Here is a 15,071-nt window from a genome sequence, read left to right on the forward strand (position 1 = left end):
CCATCCCTAGGAACACCAAAAATAAAAAATAAAAAATAAGCTAAGGTGGGGTGGTATAGGCCTGTAATCCCAGTACTTGGGAGGATGAGGCAGAAGGATCGCAGGTTTGAGGCCAGCCTCAACAACTTAATGAGACCCTCCACAACTTAGACCCTGTTTCAAAATAAAATAGGACTGAGGGTATAGGTCAGAGGTAGAATACCCTTGGGTTCAATCCCCAGTACCACACACACACAAATAAATGAATAAAAATACAAAATGGCTGAGGATATGACTCAGAGGCTCAGAGGTAGAATGTCCCTGGTTTTAATCTCCAATATCTGTCTCTCTCTGTCTCTCTCTGTCTCTGTCTCTCTCTCTCTCTCTCTCTCTCTCTCTCTCTCTCTCTCTCTCTCTCTCTCACACACACACACACACACACACACGGAGGGACCCAGCAAGTGGCTTGGAGAGGTCTTCAGGGCCTGGCTTCTGCTTGCTTGTTTGAGAGTGGTTTTAGATGTACAGGATCATCGTGACGATGGAGCAGAGAATTCCTGAGCTCTGCACGCCTGCCGTCTCACACCAGGGTGGCACATGGGTCATGACGCACGAGCCAGTATCGAGACATAACTATTCACCAAAGCTCACATTTATTCACATTTCCTCCATTTCCCCAAATGTCCATTTCGGCCCCAGGGTCCCACTGGCCTTTTGTGCCTGAGTCTGCTTGGGCTGGACAGGTTTCTCATATCATCCATCTTCCCTCCCTCCCTCCCTCCCTTCCTTCCTTCCTTCCTTCCTTCCCACTCCCAGGCCTATTTTATACTTTATTTGGAAACAGAGTCTCACTAAGTTACTGAGAGCCTCACTGAGTAGCTGAGGCTGGCCTCAAACCTATGTGACCCTCCTGTCTCAGCCTCCCAAGTGCTGGGATTACAAGTGTGCGCCACCATGCCTGGCTGTCATACCTGTTTCTGATCTTGGCAGTTTTGAGAAATCTGAAAGTCTGAGGGCCCTTTACCTTAAGCTTTGCTATAAAGAGCAGGCAGCTGGGATACTGTCTAAGGGTTTCTGTGGGTGGTGGCTTGGGATCCAAGCGGACACAAGTCCACCACTTGGCCTGGTGGTAGCACTGGTGCTGAGCAGCCCTGGGCAGGCGGGTGCCCTGTCCCCCAGCCTCCTGTCTCTCTCCACTGTCATCTCAGCCAGCCACTTGCACTTTCTGAGCCTGCCTGCTCTGTGATACCAGGTTAAAGAGAGAGTCCTGTCCGTGAGTCAGTGACCAGTCCAGGGGCTGGTGCAGGAGAACAGGCCGGCCATCCTCTTCCTCACCGGGAGGCAGAAGCCAGGCTGGGAAATCCATCCTGGTGACCTCAGGCATTTGGTCTGGCTCAGGGGCAAGTGTATAGGCCACAGGCTTTCAGCGTGGGGACCCCACCTCCCTGCCCACCCTGGCTCACCCACCCCTCTTGCCCCCCAGGACCCGGTCCCCCGCCATCCTGAGCAGGCCTGGGATGGGTAATGGTGTGAAGGAAGGCTCGGTGCGCCTGCAGGAGGATGCTGGGGCCGTCCTGCCCTCGCCCGTCTCCTCAAAGGCAAGTAGCCCTCCCACGGGGTGTCCCCATGCCCCCTGGTCACAGCGCGTGGCTCGTGATCCCCGAGCACATCGCTCCTGCTTCCTTGCCCCACACCCTATCCCGTGGGCGCCTCTTTCCGTCTCTGTTCCCATTGCCCCGACACCACAAGGGCTTTAGTGGAACCCACTGGTCATTTCCATTCCTTTGAAAGTCCCATTGGTGACATGAATCCAGCCAGCAGGAAGCCAGAGCCTCTCAGGAGAGGACTTGGACATGGGAGGGCAGTTCCCCTGGGGTTTGTGAAGAGCGAGAAGGGGTGTGTGAGGGGGTTGCTCCAAGCTCTAAAGACCACCTCTGATGCCCACACTTCATTGAGGAAAATGCCCCCTCTTCGATGAGATCTGCCGGACCTCGCTCACTGCGGGACCGGGCTGTCCCTGGCCCAGGAGCTCCCCCGGGGAACCTGGAGCACAGGCCGCCCCAGCCCCATGCCCTGACCTTACTGGACACCACATGGGCGGCTCTTAAAGTCCACAGGGTCAAAGCTCTGATGATGTCATCCTGAGGTCCTGACCTTTCCCCAAGTTCCAGGTGTCCCTGTGGAGCACTAGACAGACGAGAAACTCATGTGCCTGGGTCACCTGTGAGCTCACCGCTGGGGCTGAGGCACAGGCAGGTGTCTCTCAGAGGTAGCGGATGCCAAGCCAGATGTGGTGGTGTACATCTGTAATCCCCATACTTAGGAGGCCAAGACAGGAGGATTGCTGGTTTGAAGACAGCTTTAGTAACTTAGAGGGATTCAGCAACATACTGAGATCCTATTTCTTTTTTCTTTCTTTTTTCTTTTTCTTTTTTTTTTTTTTGGTGCTTGGGATGAAACCCAGAGGCCTTTTACCTTCAGGGTATACCTCCAGGCCTATTTTATTTTTTATTTGGAAACAGGGTCTTGTTAAGTTTCTGAGAGCCTCACTAAATTGCTGAGGCTAAGCTTCAGACTTGAAATTTTCCTGTCTCAGCCTCCCAAGTACTGGGATTACAAGCGTGAACCACCATTCCCTACTGGTTCCCCCTGTTTAAAAAAAAAAATGCCAGTGTGGTGGCACACACTTGTAATCCCAGTTCTTGGGAGGTTGAGACAGGAGGATCACAAGTTTGAGGACAGCCTCAGCAATGCAGTGAGACTCTCATTAACCTAGTGAGGCTCTGTTTCAAAATAAAGTAAATAAATAATAAAATAAAGTAAAATGGGGATGTAAATAAGGAAGTAAATAAAGTAAAATAATAAAATAAAATAAATAAAGTAAAATAGGGATGGTGGGGGTATAGCTCAGAGGTAGTGTGTCCCTGGGTTCAAACCCCAGTGCCCCACACATACACAAAGAGCTAGAGATAGTGGTGCATGCTTATAATCCCAGTATCTGGGAGGCTGAAACAGGAGGATCTCAGGTTTGCAGCCAGCCTTAGCAACTTAATGAGACCCTCCATAATTTTGTGAACACCTGTTTCATGAGTTTTGTTTTGTTTTGCTTTCAGTACTAGGGATTAAGCCCAGGGACATTCTACCTCCAGGCTGCACCCCCAACCCTATTTTTATTCTTTATTTTGAAACAGGGTGTCTCTAAGTTGCAGAGGGCTTCACTTAAGTAGCAGAGGTTAGCCACGAACCTGTAATCCTCCTGTCTCAGCCTCCTAAGTACTAGGATTACAAGTGTGCACCACCACACCTGGCTGTGATACCCTGTTTTAAAATAAAGAATAAAAAGTAGGGCTGGGGGGAAAAAAAGTAGGGCTGGGAGTGTAGCTCAGAAATAGATGCCTCTGGGTTCAGTCCCCAGAATCCCTAGCACAATAAGTAAATAAATAGACAAATAAGGTCTGGGAATATAGCTCAGTGGTAGAGCACCCCTGAGCTTCCAAGTATTGCACACACAAAAAAGTTGCTTTTTTTTTTCCTTCAGTACTGGGGATTGAGCCCAGGGGTATTCTACCTCCGAGCTATACTCCCAGCTCTATTTTTCTTTATTTTGAAACAGGGTCTCACTAAGTAGTTGAGGCTGCTGTGAACCTGTGATCCTCCTGTGTCAGCCTCCCAGGCACTGGGATTGGTGCTGAGTTTGTGACCACTGACTGCATGGGAGATAAGCTGGTGGTGGAAACAGAATGGACACCCCACCCGGCACCAGCAGGGCGTGTCTGGGGTCATCTGCTTGCCCACAGAGCATGGCCTCTGCTCCCAGGCCTTGGGAAGAGTGGTCATTTCAGTTGACTCAGCTGGTTGAGCCTTGGAGCTGCTGCCAGGACCAGCATGGAACATCCGTATCTCTCAAAACTCACTGAAGCCGGAAGTCTACAACCCGGCCCATGTGACCCAGAAAAGGCAGAGGTCCCCAAAGATATGGAGACTGGACCCCACTGCCTTGGCCTTGGGAACCTGGGATTGCTGTGGGATTTCTTTCTTCAGGAGGACAGGGCTTGGCCAGTGGAGAAGACGTGTGCACATTGAGGGAACAGAGCCTGGATCTTATGGGGCCAGGCTGTAAGCATGGGTCCAGGACATGCAGGCACAGGTCCCCGAGCTGGGCTTGGCCGGGAAGAGGGCACCTCACCTCAAGATGAGAACAAGGGGCCAAAGAGGTCATCCAGGTGCCTGAGTTGGTCAGGGCAGCCAGAACTCAGGGGTGAGATTGCTCAGGGACCTCCCCCTTCACCCTCAAGCTGACACCCTGCCAGGTTGTCTGTCCTGGGCTGCCAGGGGTCCCCCTCAGTTGTCTCACACCCTCCCCCATCCCTGCAGCCTCCCGGGCCCCAGCCTCTGCCGTGCCTGTCCTAGGCACCTGGGGGAGCGGCCACCTCTCTGGTCAGTTAAGATGTCCTGGCCACCCTTTTTGCTTCCCCATTTCTTTGGGCCCAGGCCAGCCTCCCAGCCAGGCCCTCCCTCCGCCTGGGCTTTGCTGACCTCGAACTTGTGTTCTGTCACAGAGAGACCATAGGCAAGTACTCAGCTCCCTGCTGTCCGGGGCCCTGGCTGGTGCCCTGGCCAAGACGGCTGTAGCTCCCCTGGACCGAACCAAAATCATCTTCCAAGGTAATGCCCATCTGCCTGCCCTCTGCGATAGAGAGCCCCATCGGCCCTCCCAGCCCCACGGCTGCAGGTGCCGTCTGTGGCCGCACCCTGCCCGTCTCTGTCCTGTCTGCTGTACATCACTGTGCCTGTTTTCTCGTGAGGACATCAGTCACTGCGTTGGGGCCACCTGCACCCAGCGCAACCTCGCCTTAACTCCAGCAAGTCTGCCAAGACCCCGTTTCCAAATAAGGTCACCTTTACAGGGGCTGGGGCTCGGGATGTGGACATAGCTTCGGGGTGGGGGTCACAATGCAACCCAGAACAGAAGCCACCTCTCCCCTCTGTGGAGCCAGAGCCATCTGCAGACGAAACCTTTTCCCCCACCAACGGTCACCAGTTCCTTCCCCTCGCCGTGCCTGTTTCCTTATTTGCAAAATGGGAGCACCAACTCCAGCCTCTCTCTGGGCTGGTGTGGGGATGAAGGAGCGACAGGACACAGGTGTGGACCACAGCCGAGGGGCAGCCTTCCTCCTGGCCACCACAGCAGGCACGGAGAGCGCTGGGCCGGCAGGGAGCCAGGTGACAGCTGGCAGGCAAAACCTGTGCCCACCTGCACATGCGAGGTGGCGTGGGGTGCCAGGCCAGGGTTCATCCTGGCCCTTGAAGTCAATACTTCTGGATCCTTTCCAGACGTCCTCATGGCCTGGCATGCCCACCCCAGGGTGGCCCAGGGTACTGGGGAGAAGCCAGCCAGCCAGGCAGCCTCAGGGCAAGGGGAGGGGGTGCAGAGAAGGGGAGCTGCCGGGGGAGTGTGTTCTCAGGAGCCGATACCCCCAATGCTCCGACCAGACCCCACTGTGGGGTCTCACAGAACGGGGGTTCTGCCCTATGCATCTCATAGACTTTCTTGTGCTCTTGTTTCTTCCAGTGTCTTCAAAAAAGTTTTCTGCCAAGGTGAGCTGCTGGGTCCGGGACCCTGGCCTGGGCGGGCACACACCCGCCCCGAGTGCGGGGGGCGGGGACACCGCTGCTGCTGAGGTTGCCCTTTTGCTCCCCGCCCCGCCCTTCCCTGGGCCAGCCTCTGGCCAGTGCAGGCCCCCCCTGCACCTCTGGGGATGTGCTGTCCCCCACCCTGGGACAGGCGATGGGGTGCGCCCGTCCACCTCTGCGTTTTAGGGCGCTCTACCTGCCGAGTTGGTGCACACGTGGGCAGGTGGGGGTAGAGGGACATTGACCTGCCTCTCCCCAGGAGGCCTTCCGGCTCCTCTACTTCACCTACCTCAATGAGGGCTTCCTCAGCTTGTGGCGTGGGAACTCGGCCACCATGGTGCGTGTGGTGCCCTACGCCGCCATCCAGTTCAGCGCCCACGAGGAGTACAAGCGCATCCTGGGCCTCTACTACGGCTTCCAGGGAGGGTAAGGCCCCATGCTGGCCTGCCTGGCCACGCCCTCGCCTGGGCCCTGCCCTCACCCACCCTGCTCCGGTCCTGCCTCTGGGCCACCTGACCTTGGTCTCACCCCAGCTCTGGCCACACTCCCGCCCACCAGGCCATGCCCCCACCCATATTTGGCTATGCCCCTTACCCACCTGGCCACGCCCCACTTGGCCTGGCCTCCACATGCCCAGCGACACAGGCTCCTCTTGGCCACGCCCTCGCCTCAGGCTGGGCCACGCCCCTCCCGCCTGGCCACGCCCCGGGCTCTGGCCTTGTACTTACTCACCTGGCCACACCCTCGCTCCTGCCCTTCCACGCCCCTTGCCCACCCAGTCACACCCTCCTCTGGCTCTCTCCGTGGTGCCTCTCCCTTTCCGTCCTTTGCCCATTCCTTTGTTTGGTGCCTGGCACCCGCCCTCCACCAAGAACCTAAGTCCCTGCGGTGCGGGCCATCGTGTTCCCAGAGCCTTAGGGAAGAGACACCCACTCATGGGGAAGGTAGTGGGGGAAGAGGCCGCTGTGCAGATCTCCAGGTCCCGCCACTCGGGAGCTCCGCGGGCTGAGTCGCCTGCCCGGCTGGGTAGGCCTCTGTGACTGACAGCCCCGCGCTGGGGTCTCCCTCCCAGGGCCCTTCCCCCTTGGCCTCGCCTCTTGGCCGGAGCACTGGCTGGAACGACCGCTGCCTCACTCACCTACCCCCTGGACCTGGTCAGAGCGAGGATGGCAGTGACCCCGAAGGAAATGTGAGTCCAGCAGCCATATCCCTGCCGCCTGCACGGGCGGGGCTCGGTGTCGCTTGGGGCCCCCAAGCAGAAAGCCCTGCTTCAGGCCCTGGGCCTCAGTGTCCAGCTGCACAGGACACTGAATTGAGGGCTCCACCCTGACCCCACCTGACTCAGCTTCCTGAAAGGCAGCCCTCTGCTCTCACCTGGGGCCAGCCTCTGCTTGCATTAGACATTTTGAATTGGGTACAGGTAAGCGAAAAATGCCTAAGAGTAGAAGAGGCAGAGGGTGCAGCTTGGAGCAAGGACACCTGCCTAACTCATGATCCCAGGATTTAGGAGGCAGGAGGACCACAGGTTCGAGAACAGTCTCAGCAAGTGTGAGATGCCTGGCGATCTCACAAGACCTTGCTTCTAAATAAAAAAAAAAATAGCCGGGCGTGGTGGCGCACGCTTGTAATCCCGGTGCTTGGGAGGCGGAGACAGGCGGATCGTGCAGGTTCGAAGCCAGCCGCGCTGGCTTAAGAGACCCTGTTTCCAAATAAAATATAAAATAGGTCTGGGAGTGTAGCCCGGAGGTAGAAGGCCCCTGGGTTCCATTCCCAGTACCACACACCAAAAAATTAATTAATTAATTAAAAAATTTAAAAATAGAGCTGGGGGAGTAGTTCAGAGGTAGAATGCCCCTGAGTTAAATCAACCCCCAGTGTCACACAAAAAAAGCCAAGCGTAGAGCACATCAAAGAAATTTCTTTTTTCTTTTTCTTTCTTTCTTTCTTTTTTTTTCTCCTTTGCAGCACTGGGGATTGAACCCAGGGTCTTGTGCGTGCGGGGCAAGCGCTCTGCCGCAGGGCTACGTCCCCAGCACATCAAGAAGAAGTTTCCACCATGAAAGTACAGCATGTTCTTACCAGTGAATTTCTTTCTTTCTTTCTTTCTTTCTTTCTTTCTTTCTTTCTTTCTTTCTTTCTTTCTTTCTTTCTTTCTTTATGGTACTGGAGATTGAACCCAGGGGTGTTCTACCTCTGAGCTACATCCCTAGCCCTATTGTTTGTTTGTTTGTTTGCGGTCTAGGGATAGAACCCAGGGGCGTTCTACCTCTGAGTTACACCCCTAACCTTATTTTTTATCCTTTATTTTTGAAACAAGGTCTCACTAAGTTGTGGAGGGTTCGCTGTCTGCAAACCACGATCCTCTGGTCTCAGCCTCCCGAGTGCTGGGATTACAAGTGTGTGTCATCACACCCGGCTTATTTATTTTTTATTTATATTTTATTTTTAAGTACTGGGGTGGAACCCAGGGGCATTCTACTTCGGAGCTATACTCCCAGCCCTATTCTTTTATTTTGAAACAAGGTCTCAGTAAGTTGCAGAGGCCCTCACTAAGTAGTTGATGCTTGAGGAACTGTGATCCTCCTATTTCAGCCTCCCAAGTATTGGGATTGCAAGCACGGGCTACCATGCCTGGCTCCTATTTTATTTTTTATTTTGTGGTGCTGGGGATGGAACCCAGGGGCATTCGACCTCTGAGCTACACCCTCTGCCCTATTTTTTATTCTTTATTTTGAAACCAGGTCTCACTGAGTTGCAGAGAGCCTCACTAAGTAGCTGAGGCTGTCCACGAACCGCGACCCTCCCGTCTCAGCCTCCCAAATGCTGGGATGACAAGCGTGCGCCACCACACCCGGCTGCCCGGCTCTATTTTTATTCTTTATTTTGAAACAGGGTCTCATTATTAAGTTCCAGAAGGCCTCGCCAAATAGCTGAGGCTGGCCACGAACCGCGATCCTCCTGTCTCAGCCTCCCAAGTACGGGGATTATAAGCGTGCACCACCACAACGGCCTCCTATTTTATTTTTTAGGATCTTGCTAGGTTGCTGACAGTCTTACTAAATTGCTGAGGCTGTCCTCGAATCTGCAATTCTCCTGTCTCAGCCTCCCAACCACTGGGATTACAGGTGTGCACTACTATGCCTGGCTATTCCTTGCTACACTTCAAAGCTTTCCCACCCAGCCCAGGCTCAGGCAGCCCAGGGAGCCCCAGGACTTGGGGCCCAACTCCTCCCCAGGCTGCTGAGCCCAGTGCTGCACCCACAGGTACAGCAACATCTTCCACGTCTTCATCCGCATCTCCCGAGAAGAGGGGCTGAAGACGCTGTACCACGGCTTCACACCTACTGTGCTGGGGGTCATCCCCTATGCCGGGCTGAGTTTCTTCACCTATGAGACCCTCAAGAGCCTGCACAAAGGTAAGGAGAGCCGGGGTCAAGGGGAGCAGCATTGCGGAGGCCAGCCTTGGGACGTGCACTTGGGCCAGGGCCACACAGACAGGGAATGGGCGGAGGACCGAGGCATGGGCTCCTCTAGGTGGGGCCAAAGACGGAACCAGGTGTCTCCAGGCACCGCTGGGAAAGCCAGCTGTGTCAGAGTGCTGGAGGTCACCTCTTCTCTGTGCACATGTAGGTGCAACGCTACTGCAAAAGTGAGATGCAGAAGGGCCGGGCGTGGTGGCACACGCTTGTAATCCCAGCATTCGGGAGGCTGAGACAGGAAGATCGAGGTTCACAGACAGCCTCAGCTACTTAGGCCCTTTGCAACCCAGTGAGACCCTGTTTCAAAATAAAAAATAGGGCTGGGGATGTAGCTCAGGGGTAGAATACCCCTGGTTCCACCCCCAGTACCAGGAGAAAAAAAAAAGAGAGAGAGAGAGAGAGAGAGAGATGAGCCGGGCGTGGTGGCGCACGCTCGTCATCCCCGCGCTTGGGAGGCGGAGACAGGAGGATCGCGCAGGTTCGAAGCCAGCTTCGCTGACTTAAGAGATCCTCTTTCCAAATAAAAATATAAAAAATAGGTCTGGGAGTGTAACCTGGAGGTAGAAGGGTTTCCAGGAACCCCAGTACCACCGAAACAACAACAAAAAAGAGATGTAGGGCAGCTGTCCTCCATGGAGTAATAGAACCATGCTCATACCTGCAGCCCATGTGAACAGGTGTTAACATTGGCTTTTTTTTTTTCTTTTTTTTTGCGGGTCTGGGGGTGGAACCCAGGGGCACTCGACCTCCGAGCTCCACCCCCTGCCCTATTATTTTTATTCTTTATTTTGAAACCGGGTCTCACAGAGTTGCAGAGGGCCTCACTAAGTAGCTGAGGCTGTCCGCGAACCGCGATCCTCCGGTCTCAGCCTCCCAAATGCTGGGATTACAAGCGTGCACCACCACGCCCGGCAACATTGGCCTTTTTTGCTCCCAGATTTTTTTTTCTTTTTTTATTAAATAAAACAAAAGCCGGGCGTGGTGGTACACGCTTGTAATCCCCGCGCTTGGGAGGCTGAGATAGGAGGATCGCACAGGTTCGAAGCCAGCCTCAGCTACTTAGGCTCTCAGCAACTTAGTGAGTAGTGAGACCCTGTTTCCAAATAAAATATAAAATGGTTCTGGGAGTATAGCCCAGAGGTAGAAAGCCTCTGGGTTCCACCCCCAGTACCACCACACACACACACACAAAAAAAAAAAATGTAAATAAACAAGCCAGATATGGTAGCACATGCCTATATCCTGGTACTTGGGAGGCTGAGACAGGATGATCACAGGTTCGAGGACAGCCTCAACAATCTGGTGAGACCCTCAGTAACTTAGTGAGACCCTGCTTCAAAATAAAAAATAAAAAGGGCTGCAGGTGTAACCTAGTGGTAGAATGCCCTGGGGTTCTAACCCTAGTACCAAATCAAAAATACCTGATACAATATAAACGCCATGCAAATAGTTGTTATACTATATTGCTTATCTAGGGAATCCTGGCCTGATATAATGGTACATGCTGTGTACATAGTTGCTGTACTATATGGCTTAGGGAAAAATGACAAAAAAAAGCCTCTATATGTTCAGTTCAGACACAGCATTTTGCTCTTTCAAACATTTTCAGCCAGGCGTGGTGGCACACACTTATAATCTCAGTACTTGGGAGGCTGAGACCGGAGAATCACAGGTTCACAGCCACCCTCAGCCACTTAGTGAGGCTCCCTGCAACTTAGTGAGACTCTGTTTCAAAATAAAGAATAAAGGCCGGGCCTGGTGGCTCACGCCTGTAATCCCCGCGCTTGGGGGGCGGAGACAGGAGGATGGCGCAGGTTCGTAGTCAGCCACGCTGGCTTAAGAGACCCTGTTTCCAAATAAATAAATAAAAGGTCTGGGAGTGTGGCCCGGAGGAAGAAGGGCTTCCAGGAACCCCAGTACCACAAAAAAATAAATAAATAAAAAAGAAAGAAAGAATAAAGCTGGGTGTGGCTTGGGAAGTTGAGACAGGATCGCACAGGTTCGAAGCCAGCCTCAGCTACTTAGTGAGACCCCGTTTCCAAATAAAGTATAAAATTGGAGCCGGGCGTGGTGGCGCACGCTTGTAATCCCAGCATTTGGGAGGCTGAGACCAGAGGATCACAGTTCGCAGACAGCCTCAGCTACTTAGTGAGGCCCTTTGCAACTCAGTGAGACCCAGTTTCCAAATAAAGAATAATAATTAAAAAAAAAAATAGGGCAGGGGGTGTAGCTTGGAGGTCGAATGCCCCTGGGTTCCATCCCCAGACCCGCAATAAATAAATAAATAAATAAATAAATAAATAAATAAATAAATTGGTCTGGGAGTATGGTCCCCAGACCCACAATAAATAAATAAATAAATTAATTAATTAATTAAATTGGTCTGGGAGTATGGCCCAGAGGTAGAAAGTCCCTGGGTTCCATGTCTAATACTGCCAAAACAAACAAAAAGTGCTCTAGAAGCCGGGGGTGGTGGCACACATTTATTTGTTTTCTTTTTGCTTTTTTTTGGTGGTACTGGGGATAGAACCCTGAGGCTTATTACCTCGGGGCTATACTCCTAGACCTATTTTATATTTTATTTGGAAACAGGGTCTCACTAAGTTGCTGAGAGCCTCACTCAGTAGCTGAGGCTGGTTTCGAACCCGCGCGATCCTCCCGTCTCAGTCTCCCAAGCGCGGGGATTACAAGCATGTGCCAGCACACCCGGGTTTTTTATTTTGTTTTGTTTTGTTTCGTTTTTTGTGGGTCTGGGGATGGAACCCAGGGGCATTCAACCTCCGAGCTACATCCCCTGCCCTATTTTTTTGTTTGTGTGTGTGTGTGGGTCTGGGGATGGAACCCAGGGGCATTTGACCTCCAAGCTACACCCCCTGCCCTATTTTTTATTCTTTATTTTGAAACAGGGCCTCACCGAGTTGCAGAGGTCTCAGTAAGTAGCTGAGGCTGTCCGCAAACCGCGATCCTCAGGTCTCAGCCTCCAGAATGCTGGGATTATAAGCGTGCGCCACCACACCCGGCTTGTTTTTTTATCTTTTATTTTATTTTTTCACATTTGTAATCCCAGCATTTGGGAGGCTAAGACAGGAGGATCATAGTTCATGGCCAAACTCAGCTACTTAGTGAGGCCCTTTGCAATTCAGCAAGACCCTGTTTCAAAATAAAGAGTAAAAATCAGTGCTGGTGGTGTAGCTCAAAGGTAGAATGCCCCTGGGTTCCATCTCCAGCACCGCAAAAAAAATCAACAACACTAAAACTCCTAGATCTAAACTCAGGACCGCAGATGTTCAGAAAGCCCCTATGGAGCCGGGTGTGGTGGTGCACGCTTGTAATCCCCACACTTGGGAGGTGGAGACAGGAGGATCGCACAGGTTCAAAGCCAGCCACTCTGGCTTTAGGAGACCCTGTTTCCAAATAAAAATATAAAAAATAGGTCTGGGAGTGTAGCCCAGAGGTAGAAGGGCTTCCAGGAACCCCAATATCACAAAAAAAAGAAAGCCCCTATGGATCAGTTGTACCCCTCTTCCCTCTCTCAGTGTAGGTCCGTCCTGTGCTAGACAGGTACCCATCCCATGGTTTATTTCCTACCTAGACATTGAGCAGGGACTCCCTTGGGGTGTTAGGACTTCATTATATGATTATTATTATTATTTTTTGCATTACTGAGGATGGAACCCAGGGGCATTCTACTTCTGAGCTACACTCCCAGCCCAATTTTTTTATTCTTTTTTTTTGTGTGTGTGTGGGTCTGGGGATGGAACCCCAGGGGCATTTGAACTCTGAGCTACACTCCCTGCCCTATTTTGTATTATTTATTTTTGGAACAGGGTCTAAGTTACAGAGGACCTCACTAAGTAGCTGAGGCCATCAACGAATCGCGATCCTCCCGTCTCAGCCTCCCGAATGCTGGGATTACAAGCGTGCGCCAACACGCCCGGCTTTTATTCTTTATTTTGAAATAAAGTCCCACGAAGTTGCAAATGGCCTCACTAAGTAGCTAAGGCTGGACACACACCTCGATCCTCCTGCCTCAGCCTCCTAAGTGGGATTACAAGTATGGACCGGACGTGGTGGTGCACACTTGTAAGCCCAGAACGGTCACGTGTTCAAGGCCGGTCTCAGTAACACAGTGAGACTTTCAGTAACTTAGCAAGATCCTGTTCCCACATAAAAAATAAAATGGGGCTGGGAGTATAGCTCAGAGGTAACGAGCCCTTGGGTTTAATTCCCAGCACTTAAAGGAAAGGAGAGGAAGGGGGAGCGATAAGGACGTGAGGAAGAGGGCGTGGGCTGTGCGTGCGTGCGTGCGTGCGTGTGCACGTGTGGGTGTTCAAGTGTGCCTTTGCAGGTTGCTCGGGCACACGCAGATGCGCCCCGTCCCCTCACGTCCTCCCGCCCTCACCCCCAGAGTACAGCGGCCGCCAGCAGCCCTACCCCTTCGAGCGCATGGTCTTCGGGGCCTGCGCGGGCCTCATCGGTCAGTCGGCCTCGTACCCGCTGGACGTGGTGCGGCGGCGCATGCAGACGGCCGGCGTCACGGGCCACCAGCACGGCTCTATCCTGAGCACACTGCGCACCATCGTGCAGGAGGAGGGCGCGGTGCGCGGCCTCTACAAGGGCCTGAGCATGAACTGGCTCAAGGGCCCCATCGCCGTGGGCATCAGCTTCACCACCTTTGACCTCATGCAGATCCTGCTGCGGCACCTGCAGAGCTAGGGCGCCCTGGGGGTCAGCCGCTGCGGGCGCCCTTTTAGCTTCCCGTGCCAGTCGGGAAACAGTGCGCCTGGCTCCGGCCTGGGAGCCGGTCGTGGCACTTTGTGGAAGGAAGAGGAAGGCCGGGCGGCCCCAGCTCCGCGTGTCTGAGCGCAAAGGATGGATCGGGAAGTGCAATGTGGGCCGTGGAAACCACTGCTGTCCCTTCCCCTTTCCCCAGGGGCAGGCACTGTCTCCCCAAGGTATCCCCCAAAAGCCAGCTCCGCCTCCTGGCAGCGAGTCATCTGGCACGTGGCTCGCTCGAGCCCTGTCTGCACTGGGCTCAGAGCTCGCCCTACTCCCTCTGGCCCTGGCGAGCGTGTGCCCGGCCTCCAGACTGCGCAGGCGCCGCTCCTGGTGGCCAGTCCCCTGCCCAGGATGGGATAAGCCTCGTCCTCTGCTGCAGTTTCAGAGGCAGCCTCACCCAGCCACCCACCAGCCTTCTGTGCCGTGCCCCACGTGCCAGCCTCGTGGTCCACACGGCCTCCCAGAGCCAGCCAGGCTCCGGGGCCAGCAGGGCTCAGCAGCAGGTCTCCCTCGCTGTTGCTTCCTCCCTAGTTTGTGGCCCCACTACCCCCACCCAGCAGAATTTGGCACAGACCATGGCGGAGCACCACCGAGGTTTGGGTCTGACCCCCAGCCTGGCATCTGCCCCTAGTAGCGCCCAGCCACCTCCCCCAGCCCTGTAAGCTCTGCCCACCCACTGAACCTCTGCAGGTCAGGTCTGCGGCCTGTACCTTCTGCTCAGCTGACATCCGTGCCTCCTGCTAGGCATCCGTGCTGGCCAGGACACGCACCAACGGCGGTGGTTTCATTCCCATGAATGGAGTACAAGGGGTCTGGTAGCCTTGGTCTTCCTAGATTAGGGGACCCTGGCAGCTGGGGGGGCATGAGGGTTGGAGCCCCACTAAGTGCAGCCTCATAGAGAAGTGGGGACTCAAGTACCTGTCCTAGTGCCGTCTGCAGCGGTGATCTCCTGAGCCCTCCCTCCTGCGGCCGTGAAGGTGCCCTGGCCTTCCCGGTGCCACCCCCCCCCTTGCACTCCCCGACCCTGTCCTCCCCAATAGCTGTGGCTGTGAGGGACTGGTCTGAATGTCTAAGGGAGATGGGCGGGGACGGCCCCTGGGTGAGGGTACAGGGGCTGTCCCCCCAGCAGGCGACACCAGTGGAGGTGGGAAGTGCCCTCCTCCGGGCCACAGGCTGGGCAGGGGAGTTGGCGTCAGGGCC

The 15,071-nt window shown here is 54.2% G+C and overlaps 1 protein-coding gene across 1 annotated transcript; it reads left to right on the plus strand.

Annotated features, from left to right (window-relative positions):
- Positions 1-1,496: 1,496 nt before the first annotated feature.
- On the plus strand, positions 1,497-13,808 carry SLC25A42 (solute carrier family 25 member 42; the record flags this gene model as incomplete). The annotated part of the gene is made up of 7 exons (XM_080715326.1): positions 1,497-1,577; positions 4,539-4,644; positions 5,552-5,577; positions 5,873-6,039; positions 6,686-6,802; positions 8,878-9,029; positions 13,501-13,808. 7 exons carry the CDS (start codon positions 1,497-1,499, stop codon positions 13,806-13,808), a joined length of 957 nt encoding a protein of 318 aa, XP_080571452.1.
- Between the last annotated feature and the right edge of the window lie 1,263 nt (positions 13,809-15,071).

The sequence above is a fragment of the Muscardinus avellanarius genome (genome assembly GCF_963383645.1).
Source record: "Muscardinus avellanarius genome assembly, chromosome: 18".
Lineage (NCBI taxonomy): Eukaryota > Metazoa > Chordata > Mammalia > Rodentia > Gliridae > Muscardinus > Muscardinus avellanarius.